The following is a 24,375-nucleotide window of genomic DNA, read 5'->3' as shown; positions in this document are numbered from 1 at the left end:
AGACTCTATCACATTCATACACCGTAGGCACAGCTACAGGAGCCCTTTTTGGGGTTAAGTGTCTTGCTCCAGGACACTTCAACATGCAACTAGCGGAGCCAGAGCCACAGTTGCTCGATAAGATGATGATATAACTTAATATGATAATATCATTTTTGGGGAGCTCAGATAGTTAGTTCTCAGCTAAAAGAAGGATTTTATTTCTGTGTTCAATGATGGGACAACTGGTCAACTGTTTTTCAGGTTTTCCGTAACACATGGGAACCCTGCAAGAGATTTAAACTTTTGATCTCACAATTATGAATTTTGATCTCATCATTATGACTCACCATGGGGTTATTGTTATTATCTGGCGGAGATGAGCTTTCATAGATGTAACCCTTCAACAACTTCAAAGTTTCCAAGTAAATGGATGTATAGTTCTTTTCTAGTCTTCCGAGCACTCAAAGCTTTTAACACTACATGTCCTAATTCACCCGTTCACACCCTGATGACATGCGCTATATGCAAGGAGCCACCAGCTCATCAGGACTGACTAACATTCATACACCACAGGAACATTCTGCAGGTTTGGGGTTAAGTGTCTTGCCCAAGGACACGTCGACATGGACTAGTGGAGCCGGGGATCGAACCTCTGATTGAAAACCCCTGATCTATTGCCACATAATTCAGCTTTTTGATATCTTTTATATTTTTTGAACTGTCCCATTTTAACTTTTATGATTTTTTCAGTCCTTTTCTGCCTTTATAATGGGTGTGTATTGCGCAGCAGAACAGGCTGCTGGCACACAGGTGTTCGTGATTAAGGTAATCAGCAATGTTGATAAACACACAGACTCAGACACACGCGCACATACACTTCTCTCTCTCTGTCTCTCTGTGTCTCTCATTCAGTCATTCAGGTCTTGGATACTTTTAGAGGACCCCTCACACACACACTTATTCTAATGCTACTAATACTTCTACTACTTATAATACTTCTACTACAACTACAACTTCTACTACTACTACAACAAATATCGCTACTGCTGACATTTTTTAAGCCACAGAAACCATTCAAATATTAAAATGTTCAGCTCTTTCGGGAGAGGAGTGATGTGACTTTTCATATTTGTAATCTTTAAACTTTGAATTATTCATCTTTTTGCAATCTTTTTTGAATGGGATCTCTATGGAGAAAATCTTCAAATCCTCTTAAACTTCTTCAACTTTCAAAGCCTTCTTCTTCCTCATACTTTCAGCTACAGACACCATAGTTCAGGCTTCAACATTTTTCAGACAGGTAGTCTCCCATTTCTGTATTTTCAGCAATTTGTAATCTTTAAACTTTTTGAATTATTAAGCTTTTTGCAATTCTTTTTTGAATTGGATATCTATTTTCAGCAATGTTTTTGCAATTAATTTCAGCTTTCATCTACTACTACAACAAATATCACTACTGCGGACATTTTTTAAACCACAGAAATCGTTCAAATATTAAAATGTTCAGCTCTTTCAGGAGAGGGGTGATGCTGACTTTTCATATTTGTAATCTTTAAACTTTTTGAATTATTAAGCTTTTTGCAATTTTTTTTGAATTGGATATCTATTTTCAGCAATGTTTTCGCAATTCATTTCAGCTTTCAGCATTCCAACAGATTTTCAGCAGGAAATGCATTTTCTAGTTCTACTTGGTAACTGGTTGACAAAACGACTTCACTTCAAGGCTCCTACTTGAACCACTAGGGGTCAGGGTTAGGCAGGCAGATGGAAGGAGTTTGACTCACACAACTTTCTGAAGGAGTGAAGGAACATAACATGAGACACTGAAACCCGTAACACACAGTAAGACCAACACATTTCAACACAGACCAAGGAAAGGATTAATAGCCCCCCACCCCCAAATATGAAGTAGACTGCTATAAGTATAACAATGTATTCAATGTTCTTATGTATACAATTTTGCATCCTAGTCGTGTATGTAGTCATTATGAATTCTGCTTTACTTCTTTGCCTGATCTGCTACAGCCCCCCTCATTCAGATTGTAGTGTAGCATCTGTCCCCAACATGTCAGCGCCACACAGCAGGGAAAAGCAGTCCCACTACAAAACCTGAGAGAATGTTTTGCTAGAAATATGACATTGATTTTAGTTATGATATTTCTTTCCATGTCCAATATTGGGAAAAAGACAATCAATGGAGAGTTAGAAACTGAAATGTCATGGTCATGGGGGCTGGAACCTATCCCAGCATTCACTGGGGCAGGGAACACCTGTACAGGTCACAGGTTAGTCACATATAGACAGACAACCACTCACTCTCACAGCCTCGTTAGCTCTGGCTAAGCTAACCTGCAGGTCCGTGGGACACTTAAAGAGACATGCAAACTCCACACAGAAAGGCCCAGCTGTTCACTTCAGCCGCTTTGAGGCGAACAGCACTAAACACTGCACTACTGTAGTGCAATTTGAATTTTGTAAATGACATTGATGCCTCAGCAACCCTCAAGCGGCTCCCACACACACAAACAACGCTGATATCATCTGGGCACAAAAGAGGTGAAAGCTCACAAGTTTATCCAAGAGTCTCCCAATCCAGTCTCCAGGGATTTCTTCAGATTTCCATCAGAGGTTTGTGCTGCAACCTTAACCTCTTGTTAAAACAAGAGAGAAAGTCATTTAACATGTTCAAATCCTAGATTTCCTGATTATCTGGATGCAATCACTTTGTGTAAATAATCTACTGAACATCTACTGTTGACTTAAATACACTCCTGTGCAGCTGAGGCCTGGTATCGCTTATCAAGGAACATCGCAGGTTTCATATCAGAGAAACTGAAAAACATGAACTGTTTTCAAGGACAGGAACGTATTTGTGATTAGCTTCATTTTTATTTGACTGTACTTTGCCTGTGGTCTCCTGGTTTTTAAGATTGTTTCTGTCTGTTGCGGAAGCCATGAGGGACAAGTGAGAAAATAAATTCTGTTGATCCATTTCATAAGTCTGATCTAGTTGAACTAGTTTCCTCTCCTGGGTTAATGACTTGGAACAGGAGAAAGAAAATCCAAGGATCATTTTTCAAGTTATTTCTTTTCCCCATCTGTGACAACCAAAAGTTTTGGCAGGTGAATTATTTTTGTCAAGATCATTGAGTTATTGAAGTATTTGTTGTGACACTGAGTTGAATGGGGTCACTGAAGTGGCATAACTGATTGAGGAGGTGGGATACTCGCTGCCCAATAAACAGGCTAACCTCTTCTTTTGCAGTTTGACAGAATTGTCCCTGATGCATTTCTTTCCCCATGTTGTGTTGGTTCTTTGTCTTTCCAGTTAAACATGTTGAGGATCTTCAAAACAGCTGCACTTCCGTCTGTCTGTGTGTGCAGTAGGACAGCACATTACTGTAAACAGCATGTGTGAGGAGGACGGTGGGCGGGGCCTGCACTCTGTTCATCGTGTAGAACGTGGAGTCCCTTGACTGTTTACCCACATGCCTGTCTCAAGGACAGCCACACAACAGCTGGAAGACATTGCACATTTAGAAAGGTGTATGCTACACAACAAGGCAATCAAATGACATTCACGCTGCAATGACCACAGATAACCACAGGAGACTCGTCTACAGAAAGGCCACTCAAACATGAGGTTGTTTGAAGCAAACGTTGTAGCTGTGTGATATAACTTCAGTGTGACCTTCCACTTTTCTAGGAACACAACTTCCCTGAATGAAATGTACACAACAGCATTACGTCTACTGAGGCTGCAGCATCCGGGAGCCACTGCCCCCCCACCTGTTAACCAACCTACTTCAACATTTTGGGACATACACACATTCTCTTTCTCTCTGAGAGTGAGATGTTTGGATGGATGTGGATCTTTTGTTTGTGTGTTAAGCTAGAGTCAGGATGGGGTTAGCCTAGGAAGAAGCAGCTAGCCTGGCTCTGTTCAAAGTGTTCTTAATACTCACTGACTAACATGTTGTATCTTGTTGGTTTAGATCAGCAGAGCAATGGTGCAAGAAGTGTAAGATTGGCCTCTGATTCACTTATTTATGTAACTAAAATATTCCAAACAGCAGTGAAGAGACGTTTGCAGTGAGAGCCACGACATTGATAAAGTATTTTTTTATTGGAAACATGTAAATTCAATGATAAAATGGAAACTAAGTCAACACATAAACCATACCTTTATCGATTTTTTTCTCCAGCCAAGAACAGTTGAGGTTGAAGGTGGATAAGAGATGCAAAAGTCACAACAGCTCCCTTTCAGTAAGACCAACTGAATCTGCCACACAGCCACACAAGACATGCAATCAATGACTGGGATTCAGGATTCAATTATGTTCAAAAAGAAATCCAAACCCCAGTTATCTTTGGGCAAGAATTAAACATATGGGTTTAGAATAAGTACACCTGTCTCATGTTATCCATGTACAATCACTTATGAGACTTTCTTCATAGCATACCTCATTAAAGTCCCGCTTCATAAAGATTGTTGACAATCTCAACTCAAGATCCGGGTTGACCGTTTTGCACAGTCTTCATCAGACCATGTAGTTTGTACTGTCATGGAACTGTAGACTTCCCATGATTCTGAGCACCTGTATCGCTACTCATCCATGTTAACAGTTTGACAGTTCAATCCTGACCAAGCAGATGACAAGCTGCTGTTCATTTCAAAAGCAAGCGGTAATCATGGAAAGACAATGCAACAAAACAAAGACAACAAAACAAACTGCAGTTCCTTAAATGGCCACTTGAGGCAGATTGACCCACATGTTAAAATGCCCAACTCTACCGGTACAGGGTAGAATTTTAATTAAAGTTATGCTTTAAGGACAGGTGGGTGCTGTCCTAGGTCACCCGCCTCAGAGGAGACTGGTTCATAGAGGAGGTTGCTCCTTTTATATTTCTTGAGAGACAAGAGATGGATCAAAATATAAAATTAAGAGTAATTGGTTGACATAAACCATTACCAAATCTCAGTATCATATAGAAAATGTTTTTTCTTCTTGGAAAATGTCCATTATTAAAATTCTGAGGACAGGCAGGAAAGTGGTGCTGGGAGGCAGAGGAGGAGGGTCCTCTTGTTATTGCAGCCCTGAAGGAGCTGTGCAGCGGTCCGTTGTCGATACCGGGTCCCAGAGGAGTGGAGGGGCCTGTTGGACCCCTATCAGCTCTATGAGCTCTCTATCTGCTCCGGATGGTTTACACTGACGCTTTTAAGGGACCGGCATGTGTCAGTGTGAAGGGAAAACAACACAGAAAAGAAACATAATATAACTGCTGGTGTTGAACAACACATTATATTCATTTCTACCCTTAGCCTGTTTAGCCTGTTTAGCCTGTTTAGCCTGTTTAGCCTGTTTAGCCTGCTGCTGCGACCCAACCCTGGATGAGCAGATGTGAATGGATGGATGAATGGAGAGTTGGCTACAGTATGATATATTTGAAAGTTAGCAGCTCATGTTGCAGCAGTGTTTACTGGTGTGGTGAGGTTGATTCAACCTTGCAGAGTGAAAGTGAAGACATGTGGTGTTGCTCTTTGGTGTGCACAACAATGTAGGCCAATTTTAAAGAGAGAGTTAAAAGGACTACTACAATATACTCTACTTTGTTTACAGTATAATACAGTTTGTTCATCTCATTTAAAGTCCTTGTGTACTGTAATATACTGTAATGAGAATGTGTATTCAGAATAATAAAGTTATATAAAGTATAACTGAACAGAGGTCCTCCTGTCCTCGTGGGGAAACTTGTTTTGCATTCTGTTTGCTGAAGGTGGAGTCAGACATTCCAGCCTCCCTCCGCCTGTTTACCTCTTCCTCTCTCTCTCTCTCTTTCACTCTCTCTCTCTCTCTCTCTCTTTCTCTCTCTCTCTCTCGCAGGTCCTTCCACACACACACATGCACACAAACACACAGACACACACACACACACAACTGCAGGTTGGTTCATGTCTCACCCAGATCTGTCTTTTCAAAACAACAAGTGTGTGATGCATGTTCCACCGAGCTGTGTTTGCTGTGTGTGTGCAGGTGGAGTGTAGCTCTCTTGGTAGTTGCATGAAGCCCATTGACGCATGTTTGTCATTTGTGACATTAGGCTATATAAACAATATAAATAAGCTCTGTGGTCCACTTCAGCCTGAGACTGTCAGGACGGTCTTATTAAGCATTGTGTTGCATAAGTCATTGTTTGCCACCTTGAACCTCTCTGCAGGGGGGGACTACAGGCCCCAGTGCTTCAGGGGCCCAAAGGCTCCAGGCTCACTGTCCAGCCATCAGCTTGTGGTGATTTATTCATTTCCATATGTGTTTGTTAATACTGTAGGACAGTCATAATGTGTCCCCTGCATTATTAGGTAATCTTGTGACCCTGTGTCATAGAGGAGTCCCGTACAGTGTGTACAAGAAGTGGCACATAGGCCGTCGCCATCTTGTTTTTTTTGCAACCAGAAGTGATGCTAAAGGGTGGAGCTAAGTTAAACTGAACGCTGAACAATACGTTTTTAGGTGATAAAAATGTTACAATTAACTTTTGTAAACTGAAAACACACTGTGGACGGGTCAACGTTTTTAGATTAAAACGGGGACAACTCCCAAACCGGACAACACTGTGGTAGCTATGTCACACCAATCACAAGTTAGCCACATCCGAAAGCATTCTATTTATTGTTTATTTTACTCTAAATGGGACCTTCATTTACTAAATGAACATTGAAGAACTAGCGATTGAGACCATAAACTCATGTTTACAATGTTTACTGAGGGAATAAATCAAGAGAGAAGTAGAGTCATTTTCTCATAGACTTCTATACAACCAGAGGAGTCGCCCCCTGGTGGTCAGTAGAGAGAATGCAGCTTTAGGACATGAAGCATTGGCTTCACTTTTCAGTCCCGGAGTTGCCTGATCTAACCATTATTTCAGTACATGTTGTGCTTATGTCAAAGAAGCAGACACTGACAGGTTACTTTTAAGACCCCAGTCTGGAAACACACCCACACAAGTCACTTTGCTGACCTGCCGATCCGCTCAGCTGCGGGTCCTCACCACCCGATAGTTTGCCGTTTCTCCCCTGAGTTCCACGTCAGCCCCGTGGTTTGTCACGCAGGGTGTCAGAGGGCCCTCGCACCACACCAGGTCTCCCCAGCAGCGTTTTTATCGATCACGGTCCAATCTGGTGCCTCTCTTTATAAACATATATTTTAAGAGATGGATGGTTCATTGACAGATGATTGAGTTTAAGGGGGCAGCAACATATGTAATTCTTTAGAGACGGATGTGTAGCAGAACCAGATAAGGACATAGTGCCTTTTACAGAAATCACACCAAAATTCCAGAAGTGAAAGTAATGTCACAGTGAGCAGAAAGTCCCTCCTGTTTGAAGCCAACTCATTATAGCAGCAGCACAATAAAAAAACACACTTCCTCTCGGAACACACATGCTCTGCTTGCATGCCGCATGCATGGACAAGGACTTCAGCCAATCACAGAACGCACGGCTGCAGACTTCAGCCAAAGGGTGTTCTGCTGCTCTTCAGCAGACAGTCTGAAGACAGGAGTTTGTTTTGCTGGATGGATGAAACAGCAAGAGAAGTGGGGAATCCGTGAAACAAGGGACAACACCACAAATAAAACTCATTTCATGTTCATGTCACCATAAAGTTGTGCTGTGTTCACACTACGAGTGTCAAAATTAAGAAAAAAACAAGCCTGGCCAGCTACAGTGACTACGTTTACACCAGCAAATATTCGGCCTTTTGCAATTATTCAGAAATAATATTCCTATAAGCTGTTTACATGTCTAATGAAAACGAATATTTCACTAATACACGCATATTCCAATTAACGTAAAACGACCCCATGCCGCATCCTCATCACCAGAGCCAGGTCGATGCCCGAACATTCCTTTATCACATCAAAGTAGGAGAAGTGAAACGGCAGGAGCTGCTTGTGCCATTTTGCTTCTTTGCATTAAAATACGTTTTTCAAAGTGTTCCAGCGGTGGAGGCTTGTTGGACCCTCTATCATTCCTTCAAGCACATTCTTGAGAAGGTCGACGTATTTGTGCATATCCAAAAACCTGTTGAAATCCAGCTCCTTCTTAATACTTAAAAGTAGGCGTGTTTCTCCTTCCGACCAGAAATGTGTACTTTTCTTGTGAGCATGCATCTCTACCTCAGCTTTGCAAATGCCGTATACAGCGTCTCTACTTCACTCCCTCAGTCCTAATATGGTCACCTCCGTTCACAGGTGAAAAAAACGATAGCCTTAATCCAAGATGGCGACGGCCAAAATAGCAAACTCGAGGCTTCAAAACGTCAGTCCATTAGGTGACGTCAGGACGACTACATCCACTTCTTATATACAGCTCATGGTTACACGGCGTACTACTGTGTCTGTAAAGAGAAACACAATTGACCCTTTGCTAAGTCCCACCCCTAAATCGAGACTGGCCAATCATGGCGTAGCATCATCCAGCTCTGACCAGGTTGTGATCAATTCAGATTTTCTTCTTTTTTAGGCCAGGTTTGTGGATTTTGAGCTATTCGTGGTGAAACGTGTAATAGTGATACTCAGGACTCGTGAAGGAAAAACGTTACGATACACCACATCATTACTTCATTTCTCACAAGCTACTGCAGCTATACTGAATGTATACACATGCTGCTTTTAATAGTGAATACATTTAATGAACGAAAACAAAATAAAACTCTCCAAAACCGCCTTGGTTCATCTTTACACTGTTTCAACAATCATCAACTCTGGTTTGATCAAAATAAACCCCAAAAGTCTCTCTGTTAGGAGAGTGAGAGCGGTGAGACATCAGAGAACAGCTGAACCTTCTGGGTGCGCTGCTACTTTAGCGTCCGTCAGCTCATTTGACCACAGATACTGACGGCTTGATAGTTGTCTATGCTGGCATTGTTCACCTGATTTTGGTTATTGGTTTTTGGAAATGGGTTACTTTCTCACATAAATACATACTAACATGACATATTAACAGATTTTATTTTCTTTACTCAAAACTTTTTTTCTGAGGTAAAATATATTCTATATATGCTTTTCATATATAAACATTGTAGTAATTCCTTTTATTTTGGCCCATAGGCATTGTCTATGGCTATGAGTAAAGTCTGCCTGTCAATGAGACTGTAGGCCTTCTACACTATTAGTTCTGACTGCGACCAGCTGCAATTCCATGGCAGGTGTATTGCTGAGGACCCAAGGAAGCGCAGTGTCGAGTGGGAACGTGTTTGTATGAGTGGTTCTTGAGAAAACTGCAAGCAGGAAGACTACAGGCCGAGCTATTGGCCCGTTCTCAACAGGCATTTTAAATGGGCACTGCACAAGGATTTAAAATTCATCATCATTGTAACCCATCCTAAAATGATGAGCTAATGAGTGTACTAGCCACTACTCAGCTGAGGAGTCATCACATGTCATCAGGGTTATCTCAGCTTGGGCCGGCAGATGTCAGATGTGGCCATTAACCTGGCAGCGCAGGTAAAAACAGTATCTAGCTGCATTATGTCAAGTGTAGTGATTCCTGAGCTTGACCTGGACTAAAAGTCAGGATGTCTCTTGTGAATCTCTAAGTGCAATATTAAATGACTGGAGTACCATCTAATTGCTTTCCAGTCATTTAACTTTATTCAGACAATTAAAAAAAAAAAGAAAGATAAAGCTAAAAATGATGCATGCTGGGAAATATGCCTGTAAGTCAATTATGTTTTTCAAGGCATTCATTAAGCTGTGATGATTTAAAGACACTGACTGAGTCCATGTCTTGATCTCATAACTTTGGAGATGACTCTGAAGGCGGGAATGAGAAATGTTTGTATTCCTTTTGAGCTACTTAATCTCACTAAACAACATCACAGAATACAATAAATATAAAGTATAATATCAGGGACGTGTTAAAGATATTACAGAGTATAAAGACATTCTTTTCTGCTTTTGGTATGCGTGTTTATCAGAAGCGTGGTATCATCGTTAACGGCAGGCTCATGACCAAACTTGCTGTGTAAGCACAACAAACTCATGAATCACTATGAGGAAACGAAAAGAGGGAGGGTGAGGGATGAGGACATAGATGAAACCATGAATCTGAATACACTGTCACATTGTCTTTGCCTTTCTTGTAAGGACAAAATGGGGACCAAGTGTACATCTCCATAATGTAAGTCATTACATTATGGGATGAAGACTTATTTTACAGTGGGTGTTAGGTTAGGTTAAGGGTACGGTTTAGGCTGGTAGCGTTTGTGTGTGTGTGTGTGTGTGTGTGTGTGTGTGTGTGTGTGTGTGTGCGTGTGTGTGTGTGTGTGTGTGTGTGTTAACATGCGGCTGTGGAATGCACCCTCGTGAACAACTGCTTTGGCCAAAGAGGAGGCGAGTGCTCTCTGCTCCTCAGCCAATAACAGGCCGGGGCATGCAACGTTCTTCTATCATGACATGATGATGGTAATGATGTTGTAACTTACACACACACACCCACACCTTAAACATAAGAGCATGTTGTGTCAGGTTAAAGGCTCAGAACGAAGAGAGTACAAGTGTATTATAACAACATTATACACACCGACCTGTGGCCTACATGTAGACTTTACATCCCAAAGTTTTCTGTCAATTTCCACTAAAAAAATAGAAATAAATGTCAAGTACAGGAACAAAACAAACTCCTTCTAACCAAAAACTGTACTCAATACGCTACCCATCTTCAACTGCTGTGTGAAGGGAGAAAGTGATGCTTCATTTAAAGCCTGATAGTCCTTCGACCTGACCTACAGACAGATGACACATTCAAGTTTAGGGCTCAGTACCTAAAACAGCTCGTCACTGTAATGTTTGATCAGCTTGTTGGGGACAATCTGCAGCAGCGGATTAATCCACACTTGGTGAGTATTTGGGGCAGCAGGACGGTGTGTGAGGGATTGAGTGAAAATAACTGGCTCATTGAACTCCATTCAGACTGTCAGAGTGAACGCTGGTCAACGGCCGTCAGCTGACCCTCCTTCTCGACTCCTCGTCGACCAAGGTGGGCTGCAGTTCAGAGACTGTCGGTCTTTGCTGAACTGGTGTTGCTAAAATGGAATGAAATATATTTAATGATACCTACATTTAAACATCATTTAACAGAGAGAGAGAGAAGGAGGGAGGGAAACGCACTCTGCTGACAAAGAGAAGCAGTGCAGCTTTCTTATAGTTTTTGGGCAACAATGGAGCTCTATGGCACAAAGAAATAAGAAATATCAGGCTTTTAATACACACCCAATACTTGTTAGTATATACATTCATTGTTGGTTTGGCTCTGCACGTCGGCTTTAGTGACATTAGGAAACATAGAATATAACCAAACGGATCCTTCAAAGGAAAAACTCAAAATAATAATTGAGTGTAGAACAAACAATAATCTATAATCTATACAGGTCAAAGGCCTCCTCCAATCCTATGATGTGAATCATACGCTTTAGCCTTCACAGGTGACGTGACGTGTTAGACAGCACTCTCCGCCGCCATCATTTGAAACATCAGAAGAGGGAATATCTTTGGAAGAATGCTCCAGTAGAGTTTGACACACTTGGAGAATCTATGAAATGTTGTGAAAGTAACACATTTTCATTGCTTTTTCCCGTGCAGTTAGTCAATCATAGGTGAGAGTAAACCAAGCTGTCAATCCGATCAGACAAGTCTGTGAAAAGATTGTTGCCCATGGTTATAGAATATGTTCAGTAGTTCATTTTTCTCTAAGACAATGACAAGCTGTTACATAATCTAATAGAATGGTCATTTACACTCCATGCATCAATTGTTAACAAACAAAGACATTTTTGTACTGCAAGACAAACACACTGGGAGGGCAAAAACAAATCAAAAAAGTGAAATCAAAAATGATTCAATAATTTTCAATAATAAAAATGTCCTATTGCATCTGTTATGTAGTGTTGTTTTGCTCTAATAAAAAAGCCATTCATCCGTGTTAATGGAAAACTGAGGATCAGATTCTCCTCCATGTTATGATTTCTTGGAAATCAGATGGTGGACATGTGTGCACTGTTTTCCATGTACGTGTCAGTCAAACAGACTCTGGGTGTTTCAGTGGTTGACACTTGCTCTACATGTGACTGCACCCGCCCCTTCACCCAATCATGTTGCTTTATCCCAAATGTCTACACCTGTTGTTGTTCGTGTGTGTATTCTATTATTATGTGTACATGTAAGGGGAAATATTACGTTTTGCTGCCGGTGGACATTCACAGTTGAAAATAAATGTTGGTTCTACATGGCTATAGTAACTTTACACTCCTGCTGAAAGTGTCACACATTGTGGTCCACAGCAATGCACCGACAGTGTTAAGCAACAAGGACACGACCACTTACTGGCTTCCCCTTGCTAGTATCACTGCCAATTGTATAGACATACAACAATAATAATAATAATGCCTTTTTATTGTCACATACACAAAATTGGACCCATCCCTAGGGAGCAGTGGGCTGCTGAGAAAGCAGCCCGGGGAGCAGTTAGGGGTTCAGTGTTTTACTCAGGGACACTTTGGCACATCCCAGCCAAGGATCGATCCGGCGACCCTGCAGTTACCGGACAACCCTCTTAACCCAGTGTGCCACGGCCGCCAAGACCAGGAAGCAATAAAGAAATGTGAATATGCCTGCATTGTGGGTACAGACTACAGCAGCTTCTATGCTCAGGTTATCAGACTCCTCAACAGCAGAAAGGGACTACAACTTGCATTTTGTCGTTCAACCCTGTGTTGTAGAATGACAATAAACAAACGTTAAGTTACCTGGAAGAAACGTTCCAGTGAACTCCACAAAGGGAGAGTATGCCAGGGGCGCCCAGAGGATTTTGTGATGGGGTGGCACACCAAAACCAAAGGCCATAACTGGATTTCAGAAATTCTATTGTAGAGCGTCTTCTTAGCCGAGTGGTTACAGTGCATGCCAAATTAACATATGCATGGAATACCCTTCTCTATCCATCCATTATCTTTAACAGTTTATCCTGTTCAGGGTAGTGGGGGGCTGGAGCCGATCCTAGCTGACATTGGGCGAAGACAGGGCTCAACCTAGACAGGTCACCAGACTATCACAGGGCCAACACATAGAGACAGACAAACATTCACACCTATGGGCAATTGAGAGTATTCAATTAACCTAAGCTGCATGTCTTTGGACTCTGGGAGGAACCTGGAGACATCACACGCTGCCACGGGGAGAATATGCAAACACACAGAAGGGCCGTCCAGCCCGGGATACGAACCCTGGCCCCTCTTGCTGTGAGGCAACAGTGCTGGCACACCCTTCTCTCTCTTTTAAAGTCAATTATAGGCAAAAAATAGTTCAGTGTAACGTAAGTTCACTAACTCCCCTTGTAAACTACCATGAATAACTATACTAACTTTCCTCATGACCATTCTTAAGCAGTGAAGCAGCACTCCAGCCTACGGCACCCTACAGGAGCAACAGCCTCCTCTGACTCAGATAAACAGTGTCCTTATCTGTTACTCTCAGCAGTTACCAGACGTCAGCAGCACAGAGCAGAGGACATACTGGCTGGAACTATTCTACAGTATGCATCCACTATTACATCTTAACAATGGCATGTCTATGGGTCCTGTGTGTGTGCAAAATAACAAGGGAATTAATAAAGTAATTCTAATAGTCACTTAATAATGACAGTTCGTAGGCAGGTGCATAAAAAAATAAAAACTGAAAAGGACCGGCCCCCTTAATTTGAAGGATTGGCCGAGGAATGGCCAGGAGGGACCTACCAGAGGATCTCGGATGCATTCAGGTATGAGGTCAGGAGGTCAGCTATATATTGTGGAGCTAATCCACTACAAGCTTTTTAACTACATTTTTAAATCCACTCCGAGACGGACTAGGAGCAAATGAAGTGATTTTTAAAACCCGTGTGATGTGTTCTCTGGTGTTGGACCTGGCCGTCTAGTTTAGAGGTTTTGTTGTGAGAGGCATCAGAAGAGTGAACTGCAGTATATATATATATATATATATATATATATATATATATATCCATACCTGGAAGACATCAATGTATGAAGCACCACCTGGAAGTTCTTGACAGATAAAACTGTTTTTTTATTATCTTAACTGGAAAAAACTGAATTCATTTGCTGGTCAAAGAAGACTCTTGAATGCCAACCTGTAATAAGAGACTGTGGATTGTTCAGCAATGGAGCGAGTCATTGAATACAAAGTGCTGCTCTGTGGCAAACGAGCATTCACTTCCAGCTGTGAGTCGCTTCTGTAGAAAACGTTAGTGTGGCGAGCACCATGTTTAAGCCGTCGGCTGGGTGAACACACTGATCACAGCTACAATAGAGAAATGTTTCCCACAACGAAGAGGACTGAAGCAGAACCTTGATGGACGGACCACCGATCATTACCCAGTGAAGAGCAGGCACACCGGATATCTTTCAACTTGTCTTTAATAAAAAAGTAACCCATAGGGTTTTATACAAAAAATACTCATAAATATAAAGAATCCATTGCAAACATACTTTCTCACATATCAGTCTTTAACAGTGATTTTCTTTGCGCCCTGAAGGAACAGGAGCTAGGACCCCCCCCCCCCCCCCCAGTGGAGATCTCTCAGTTTAACGTTGTCTTTGACAACTGTTTATAGGATCCAATGATTATCCTCACATAAGGTGCCTCGCACCATGTAGGAGCGTGTGTGTTGTATGGATCATGTTTGGCACTTGACAGCCAACCACCGAGCTGGGATTTGGAAACGAGAGGTTCCAAAAGGTTTAGAGAGTTTTACCTACAGAAACTCCACAAACATTGATCAAACAAACAATACAATATGGAAGTCTTGTAGGCAGTAGAAGAGCAAAATGCATCAATCAAAAAGTGCAATAAAATACAGGAATAACATTTCAAACACCGGTACATAAGAAAATATGAATGCTGCATTACGTTCTATTAGCAGCCAAGGAAGATTATTCTGCCTGCTGTGATTCTCAAAGGCAACAATATTCCTGACACATTCTTTACAACGACACATTCCTGGAGTGAAATCCCCTAAAACACAGGGGTCGACAGGAATGTCAAAGCATCACGAGGAAAAGACAAACCCCCGAAATGCAAAGATGTGGCAGCAGGCTGGGGGTCGACTCATACAATGCTTGGCCCCCAAGCGGAGTCATAAAGTGGCTGGGAAGTGAAGGGAGACCCTGAAAGTTTTGAGTCTGTGGAAGGGACAGCTTATTCAGAAATGTAGCGCGCCCCAGCCTATGTAGCTCCACCTCCAGGTCCCAGACCTGAAGAGCACCATGCGGAAGACTTGAGATCAGCGTAGGTGATGAAGCGCGGTGAAGACTGCTGACAGAGCAGGAGAGCCTCTTTCCACAGTCCTGGCTTTACGTCTCCACCCAACATCTCCTCTGGAGTTTGGACTTTCAGCTCCTTTTCAAGTGCTTAAGATGAACAGTCCCTAAGAGCTGGACCACAGTTCTAGAGTCCCTGCTGGACTTCAGCAGACTGGCAACATGCGAGCGTTGCCCTTGTACTCCTCCTCAGCCTGGAAAAAGATTTACTTTTATTAGATAGACTATCAGCCAAAGTCATTTCTTATCAGTTTGACAGTGAGGGTTATGCTCACTTATTGAAACAACCTGGTCAGACACATACCTCAGTGTATGTTGGAAGTGGTGGGAACTGGAAGGCCGGCGCGCTCATGAAGATGGGGCTTTCGTCACCGTCGAAGTCGTCCAGGAGCGGCGTGAGGGGCTGGTCCAGGCGGCAGTCGCGGGTGACGTCACAGTAGCTGGGAGGCTCAGAGGGCATCCTGAGGGACACCCAGCTCTGGGAGGCGTTGCTGACCGAACCCTCATGGCTGCTCACACTGCTGCTGCGGCTGCCCAGACCAGAAGTACCAATGACCAGAGGCAGCTCCAGGATCAGCTTCTCACTACCAGGAATGTGGATGTAAATCTAGCAAAATGATCATGAACACGTGTTAACATTGATTTTCAATTCTCAAAATGTAACAACTGAAAATTGTCTGGCTACATGCAGCAACTGAAAGCTTACCATGAGAGCGTACTCCACACGGATGATGTTGCAGCCCAGTATAGATGGCTTTATCTTTGGCACCCTGATGGTCTTTCCCTGCCACGCATCACACATGCCGGAGATGATGTGGTTGCCGCGCACTGAAGACAGCTTCTGACGGAAGACCTTGGTGCGGGCGTTGGCCTGATAGATGTGTTTGGCGATGATGGCAGCCTTGGGCACCACAATGCGGGAGCACGTGTTCTCAAACTTTGCGTTGATGCAGATGTCTTCGCCTTCACAGAAGCCGCGGCGGTCGATTTTTGCATTTAGTGACACCTGGCCATCAGGGATGAACATGCAGGTGACTTTCTTCTCCTTCATGCCACCTGTGGGAGACTGAGGAGATACAGAGAGGTAAGACTCAACTCATGCAGCACTTCATCATCATTATACAACAGCAGTGTCAGTGAACTCACCAGCAGGTCTGGGGTATTGACATCCAGAGGCTCCTCCACCTCAAAGGGTTTCTTACACTGGAGAGTGGGCTGCTGTGGCCTCTCCATCAGGGCCTTCACATAGTACTGGACAAAGCCAAACTTCCCCTTGTATGACGACACAAGCTGCCTGTGAGAACATGTGTGAAGAAAATTAAAGCCTCAGCTATTCTGTGAAGTACAGCACAATGACATCCAACCATGATGATAGTGTTTAGAGGAAGAAACACCATCTCACCCTTGCTGGGGGAGCTCAAATCCAAACATGTACTGGTATTTGTTGCCGGGCCTCAAGACGACTGATCCATCAGAGTCTGGGAAGAGAACACATGATTAAAGAGGTGGTCTGGACTGGGCTTCACTAGCCTCTTGTGTCTGCACTCACAAGGTGAAAAGGAATTTAAAAAGGGGGATTCTAATGTGGGCGTGCACACAGAGACCACCCCACTAAGTGGTATTACTTGATACATTGTGACAAAAGACCAGAGAGTGGTAATATGAGCCCGCGTGTACCTGTGGGGTGGTCGTCCAGCAGCAGTAGCTCTTCATGTCGGAGGTACTCGGCCTCCTGTCGACACCGCTGCTTGCCTTTAGAGTACTCCACCTTGGCGCAGCCCAGACCCACAATCTTCAGCGCGGACACGCGCGTCACCTCGTTCACTTCCACCTCCACCCGGCCAGACACCTTGTCCCCGCCGCAGTAAAAAGTCTTGCTCGGGTCCGAAAAGATAATTTGGAAGCATTTCATTCTCTTTGCCATAGCCACCATGACTGCTTATTAGTGATATCCAACACGGAGATAAGAAGTATGTCTTGTAGCTGTGAAGCAACAGCTTCCCTCCACTCTGCTGTCAACAAAGAGAGCGCTGCTGGTTTTATGGGACCAGCCTCACCCGGGACATGAGCGGCCAGTATGAACAGCGTGGCTCAGCGCGTGCACACTGCTCCCATTGGTGGAAAACCTTTGTTTGTGTCAGCTCTAGCCAATGAGCGCCCGAAGCCGACGCGTGGACACCGCGTGGCTGCGAGACTGTAGAGCGTGCTCAGCAGATGTGTGCACAGGAAGTTGAAGGCAGACACAGGGAGCAGTACATTTGTAGTAAACAGACCTGAGACCATAGTGTTATCATCACCCTCTGATACTGTATACATCCAAGAATACATAGCAACAACCGCCTATATATCAAATACAGCGTGGAGGAACTGTAGGAACATGAGGTCGGTGAAGTGTCCAGTATGAATATGATACACTAAATCATAATGACTATAAGCAATAGTTTGGCCATAGTTATTAAAGATTTGACTGGAGTGAGATGACAGGAGTAGAGGGGAGCGATAATGATAATGCATTTGTAAAGGGTTACACACATTTTACAAATGATTAATTATGTGTTCATGTTATCATGTTTGTTGACTTTGTCACAATGAACACTTTAGCCAGGTTTATCTCCTAGATGTTTGGTCATATGCAGCCATAGTTTGGTCATGGAAATCATTCAGTGCCAACATGTTTCATTTGGGCACTCCCAATAACCACACAAGACAACTAATGTGTATGCTGTATAGTCCATCCATATCTATTTGGTTAAGAACATAGTTGTGAAGGATTTGGTTCAGTGACAAAAGTGTCAAGCTTGACAGTTAATTCCTGACCTTGGAAACAGCAGTTGATGAATCAATCTTAAACTCCATTCACTGACCTGTTGTGGAGCTTTAGACTGCATCACAGTCCACCTTAGCATATTGAGTATACCGAGGCAGAAATGTGAACTGTAGGAGCCCGAAGAGCTGCAGGCTCACTGTTTGTCGCCTGTACATTTCTCTGGGAATATGCACAATGCACAATAACAGCTGGCATGATAAGGGTTTATCTTCCACACAGCTAATCTGGGCCAGGCATAGAAAATCTGTCCACACTGCAGAGAATGGCAGGAATGGGGTGTTAACAATGTTATTAGGGACCTAGCAGCACATAAATAGAGTGAATGGATGAATCAGCAAACCTGATAGCGACTAAATATTTGAGTTTGAAGTACAAAAGACGAAGTAAAAAGATATGTGTAAACACATATAGTATACAAATGGTAAATGGGTGTACTTGTATAGTTCTTTTCTAGTCTTCCGACCACTCAAAGCGCTTTAACACTACATGTCATCATTCACCCATTCACACACATTCATACACTGATGACAGGAGCTACCATGCAAGGTGCCACCTGCCCATCAGGACTAACTAACATTCATACAACATTCACACACCGTAGGCACAGCTACAGGAGCAATCTGGGGTTAAGTGTCTTGCTCATGGACACATCGACATGGAATAGCGGAGCCGGGGATCGACCACCGATCCTCTGATTGAAGGACGACCCGCTCTACACTGAGCCTACAACCACACACAAAAGTAGCAATGACTTTAGGTGTATCATGTGTGAGCTGAAGATTTTATAAATTCCTAAAAAACAATGATTGAAAAAGAATCCCTCTCATTCATCACTTACACTAGAAGTGCGTGGGTCTCCATGTATTTCCTTTTTCCTTATTATTTTGCTGTGTTTTGGACGTGGGGCTGTTACCTCCAGCCAGTAAGCAGGGTGTGCAGCCCGACCTCTTTCCCAGGTCCAGCATCACCTCTTTGTCACACCCCTCCTGGCTCCAGCTATGTGGCCCTCTTTAGCCTCTGATACATATTACACCTTTTATATACCTTTAAAGGTAGTATTCACTGACGGCTGTTTTATCGGGATGTATTACAGACAAGCATTTCTGTTATTTTGTCCATCCCTTGTCTATGAGGATTGAGGGATTGCAGCTCAATTTTACAAGCACAACAAATTCAAACTACTTTGAAGCTCTGATGGTGTAATGAAGCTATGTTCCAACATGGAGCCTCAAACATTCCAGAGAAAGTTCTCGGTCGAGACAACTTTGAACATCAGTTCCTCGACGGCTCCCTCTGGCACACCAACAACAGACTGTATGTTTATCAGACTGTGTGTGTGTGTGTGTGTGTCTGTGTGTGTGCGCGTGTCGTGTACGTTCTAGTTTCCCAGTGGGTTCGTTTGTAATGTGTGTGTGAGGTGTCATGTGACCTGCACCGCCCAGTGTTGTTGCTGGGGGCGTGGTCTAGAAGCTGTTTGTGATCTGATGAGATCACATTGTTCCCTTCTGTGAACCTTCACCTACTTATAGTACAAGTGAACACAGTGTTCACCTTTTACAGGAAGACGGAGTCCTGACTGTTGAAACACTGTTAGTTTGCCAGGTGATCCTGAGGCTTTGTCATGATGCTATAGTGCTGCTACAGTCAACTTTGACTGAAGCCCAAATGTTACTCACAGTAGCTAAGCTTGCTGGCTAATGTTAGCATAGCTGTATGCTTGTTAGCCGGATTGGTGGTCTGTCCTTCAACATGGTGGGTGTAGTCCAGTTCTGGTATTGCTGTTTGGATTGTTTTGGGATCCTTTCAGACTTCTCGGCCCACGTGATGTTTTAACACCAGACGGTTTGCTCCTTTGCCAGAGGCTAGCTGTCTGAATTGTTTCCAGGAGACAGGCTGTTTTAACATTTAATAGCCAAGCTTGACTATCCAGAATTACAATGAGAGGCCTCAATAACAGCATTATGACATTGTGACTAGTCAAAAGTTGTATCAAAGATACCTATTGGGATATCAATTATATGCAGATATATATATATATATGAGACTTGATCTTCAGTTGTGCTGATTTATTGCAGGTAACACTACTCAACGTTACAACATGCCCATCCTGGGTCTGAACACTGAGCACACAACTCTTTATCCAACAGAAGAACAGCACTAGAGCCCTCTATTGGTCTTTGACTGCAAAAACATACACACCGGTCTACATAACATCTATTACATCATTGTGACTAGTCAAGAGGACAGTTACAGATATCTGTAATTCAGTTTGGACTATCCGAAATATCTTAAACATCATGATTAGTCCGCATTGTTGTCGATGTTGCTCATGCGAGGCTGGATATCGGCTCAGCAAAACATTTGAGCAGTGTTAGCAGAGGAAGTGCCGGTTGCAATAAAACGGAAGTTGTCTTTTTGCAGAAAGTGAGTCCTCTGCATTTATTGCTGACAGCTCCTGTCGCGCACGGGCTGCAGCATTAAAGCCCAGTCAAACATGTGAACTTGGGCCTCACGACTGCTCTGACATGGAGGAAAAGTCATACGGTCAGTAGTGCCGTACCAGTGTACCAATAGAAACACACTAAACTCTATTATACATGAGGAAGAGTTCAGGAGTCTCAGCCAGAGGAAAGCTGATCTGAAGTCTGCTGGTTCAGCAGCTGATACTTCTGTGTCTCTCTCCAGACGGCAGCAGGTGAACAGGTTCTGGCTGGGGTGGGAATTGTCTTTTAATTAATCAAATTAAAAATATAAGACATATTTTTGAATTAAAGAAAACATTTTTTTGTGTCTAACAGTTGTCTGCAATGCCATTTCGCCTAATCAAAACTCTGATTCAAGATATCTGTAATCAGATTTTGACTAGGCAGAATAAAAGTTAAATATATCTCCAATTGAGATATCCCTAATCAAAATGTATTTAAAGATATCTATAACTTGATTATGGATATCTACAACTAAATTATGACTATTCCTAACTCCAGTTCAAGTTATCCACGTCATGTTCACTAGTTCTTTTGAATTAAGATATCTTGAACTGGAATTATGACCAGTCGAAATTATGTTGTAGATATCTCAAAAAATAAAATTGATAAAATAGTCCCTTTTTAAATTTAAATATACATATGTATGTGTGTGCTCATCAAATACATTTGAGATTCTTTTCATATTTTTTATGTGTGGATTCCGTTTACCTTATATGTAATACCTATTTTATTATTTATTTTCTATTGGTGTGTGCATTGTAAAATGAAGATGTAAAATGACCACAAAGATGTCACGCAACTACAAACATGGCTGCCTCATTTCAGTCTGGGGATCTTGCTCCTAAGTGGGAGAGGTGGGGGACCCATTCCATGTCTGTGCCCAGGGGCCCCTGGTCTCATAATGCGCCCATGCCCATCCTGAAGAGGGGAAGGAAGTGAAAGGTGCTTGTCAGAAGTCGGTGGCTTATTCCGTCACTGAGAATGAAGGCTGTTATTCAGCACAGGATGAACTCACTCGTGCACTTCAAAGCAGAGCATATGAGTAGAGCGTGAAGTGTAAAGAGAAGCTTGTGTAATTAGGTGACAATAGCCAGATGCGATGTTTCATTGAGAGGCGGAACCATTTGAGTGATGTGCTTGTGAGCCAATCAAAACCAGACCAATGAATGTGCAGGTTTGTCAGCCTGAGGTAGAACATATCGGGGCATGGGGAGACTTAATGAAACCTGAACACAACAGGACCACAATCCGTCTGCTAATGTAAATATACTGCTCTCTAGTGGAGGGAATGTGCTGCTACAGCTGGAAGCTTTGATCTGTGATGGACCAGCACTCTAAGGGTCTGGGGCACTTCAGGCAGATCTAAAGACTTGGAATGTATCATAGTTGAAGATCATTCAGAACCAGTCATTTTGTTTAGACATCTTCAAAACATTTGGATTAATTCCAAATTATGACTATTCCAATAAGTGAGTAATAGTAAAGTGACCAGTCCTACACAATCATAAAATCTGAGGTTGTTATTTCTGACATGGCTCCTGATATCTAAAAAGACCTTATTTCTTAACTCCAGCACAGAGGGACACCTCAAGGAGAGAGGTCACCAAGTCTCTGCAGTATTAGGGTCAACAAATGCTAGAATCTCACCACTTCAGAAAAAGGAAATAAACTACACCAACATTTAGGAGCAAGCCAGGTGGAATGCAAGATGATGAGAGTCCATGTCGCCAACTGACTGCAAGGAACCTTGAAAACTGAGATACTACAGCAACTTGTGAAGTCAGTTATGAAATGGGCCATATGATGAACAGTTCATGTAGTTCCATGATTCTGGAGTATTTGGGCATGGTGACTTAGCTTACATTAGGTCACCTTGGATAAAATAGCAGCCAACTACATGATACATGCCATTAAGACATTTTGAATGCTCATATTTCCATAGAGACTAAAAGAAACGTGGAGTTAAAGTCTGATATTTTATTTGTTACAGAGTACACAGTAAACCGACACAGCTGCCTTTATGATCTAGTCATCTGGGTAGGAGAGTTCATTCAGCCCATCACCAACGGCTCACCGTCAACCTGAAAACAAGAAAGGGTCCAGCTGTTAGGCTCAACAGGAGTCGTGTCCCTGGTGCGACAGTCTACCAAGTCATCATCAGTTTGACTTTACAATGATACAGACAGCACGTTTACAGATGTGGCAGAAGAGGAAAGGCTGCTCATGTTCCCACCAGGTCATCTCAGCAGGACGCTGTAGAAGCCCAGTGGGATGGTTTTTAGTTTCTGGTCAATTCCACAGCGAGTCAGGAATGGTGAGTCCTGAGAGCCTTGGTATATGACCATACACGGAAAGCACAGCAGGCATACTTACAGACAGAGGCCGGCCACATTCTCCATGCCGAGTCTCCAGGATGCCCCCACTATTCTGAAAATAAATTAATCCGGTCAAGTCCATTTCATTCAAATTACCCAACTTTATCAATTCACTACATCATGTTTCAACATGCCCAACCCATGATGGTGAATATATACAAAGAAATGCGATGTACAGAAGAGGAAGACATGTCAACGAGTTTCTGCATAGAATGTGGACAAATTGGATAGAGTTAAAAAAAGAAACTGATTCACTCTGGTTATTATACAAATCTAGCATGTGTCCTGCAGTAATATCTCACTATGCTCATGGTAGTGAACATGTGGGTAAAGCGAAACTACAGATTTACTGTGCGAGGCATTTCCAACGACACGGCCCTACAGTAAAGGGTCTGTCGGGATAGGCCTCAGCTCACAGTGGCTAACACCACACACGGCTCTGCTAGATACTTAAACACTCACCTTGGACGTTGAATCCTTCTGGAGGCCGGACGCTATGCTTTGTTGCCACAGAAAGCTGGAGGAACAAACATGAGGATTTAAGTGAGGAATGTTTCTGTGCTCTACTTCAGTCATACAGCCAGAGCCATGTGGACACGCCTATCACAACAATCAGACATATTGACCAAAAAAGGGAGTAGAAGTGTCCTTTAGAACCAACATTACATTAGATAGAATCCTTTGTTCCTCGTTCAGTTGACAGATTAGTGTGATGAGGTCTAGGCTGCATTAGAACAGTGACTGAGCACAGCCTTCATTTAAGTGTTTCAACAAACATACCAGGGCTCCAAACACAGGATGTATGGAGACCAACGATGCCAGATGTTGAGTTGGTCTAGCACTGACTTTTGAACACACCAGCTGATGAACCAACTGGCTGCAGATACCATACAGTGCAGAGATTAAGTACAGCCAATCATTGGCCAGATACAGGAAAACACAGAACAAAAAACACACTTACTGCTGTCACGAGTCTCTACCTTCTGCCATCACAGTGGACTAAAGACAAAAAGACAAGTTTCAGTTAAGAAAACAAACTAATTTACTAAAAACCAAAACAGATGAGTTCAACCTCCTGGTCTGATATCTGGTTAGCTAAAGCTGTGCATCTCTCAGGTAAACCAGGTGAGTTATTAGAGAAACTATTCTAAAAGTCAACAATTGCACCATCTTCTATACGACTAACATTCAGACTCCCTATGCATGAATACAGGCCACCGGTTGCAAGAAATGAGTTTAGTTGAAGACCCTTCTTGAGGATTGTAATACCATCATTTCATGTTAATATAAATAGGAAAGATAGCCAAAACATGCAACTAGTTTTGACCTTT

General features: G+C 42.8%; 1 protein-coding gene and 1 long non-coding RNA gene across 3 annotated transcripts in view; both read right to left on the bottom strand.

Moving 5' to 3' along the window:
• Window positions 1-14,435: 14,435 nt before the first annotated feature.
• On the bottom strand, window positions 14,436-17,394 carry txnipa (thioredoxin interacting protein a). The gene is made up of 6 exons (XM_079175726.1): window positions 17,034-17,394; window positions 16,759-16,834; window positions 16,503-16,650; window positions 16,063-16,422; window positions 15,661-15,963; window positions 14,436-15,550 (listed from the first exon to the last, which is right to left on the bottom strand). Exons 1-6 carry the CDS (start codon window positions 17,287-17,289, stop codon window positions 15,503-15,505), a joined length of 1,191 nt encoding a protein of 396 aa, XP_079031852.1. The 5' UTR covers window positions 17,290-17,394; the 3' UTR covers window positions 14,436-15,502.
• Window positions 17,395-22,631: 5,237 nt separating this feature from the next.
• The window catches only part of LOC306708177, a 5,724-nt gene continuing 3,980 nt past the window's right edge, over window positions 22,632-24,375 (bottom strand). For both annotated transcript variants that reach the window (XR_013767446.1, XR_013767447.1), the window contains exons 6-9: window positions 24,006-24,043; window positions 23,507-23,561; window positions 23,043-23,096; window positions 22,632-22,750 (exon numbers count right to left, since the gene is read on the bottom strand). This is a non-coding gene — a long non-coding RNA (uncharacterized lncRNA). The remainder of the gene's footprint in view (window positions 22,751-23,042; window positions 23,097-23,506; window positions 23,562-24,005; window positions 24,044-24,375) is intronic.

The sequence above is a fragment of the Pholis gunnellus genome (assembly GCF_910591455.1).
Source record: "Pholis gunnellus genome assembly, chromosome: 16".
NCBI lineage: Eukaryota > Metazoa > Chordata > Actinopteri > Perciformes > Pholidae > Pholis > Pholis gunnellus.
The sequence above is the reverse complement of the archived record's forward strand: the minus strand, read 5'-3'. Positions and strand labels throughout refer to the sequence as shown.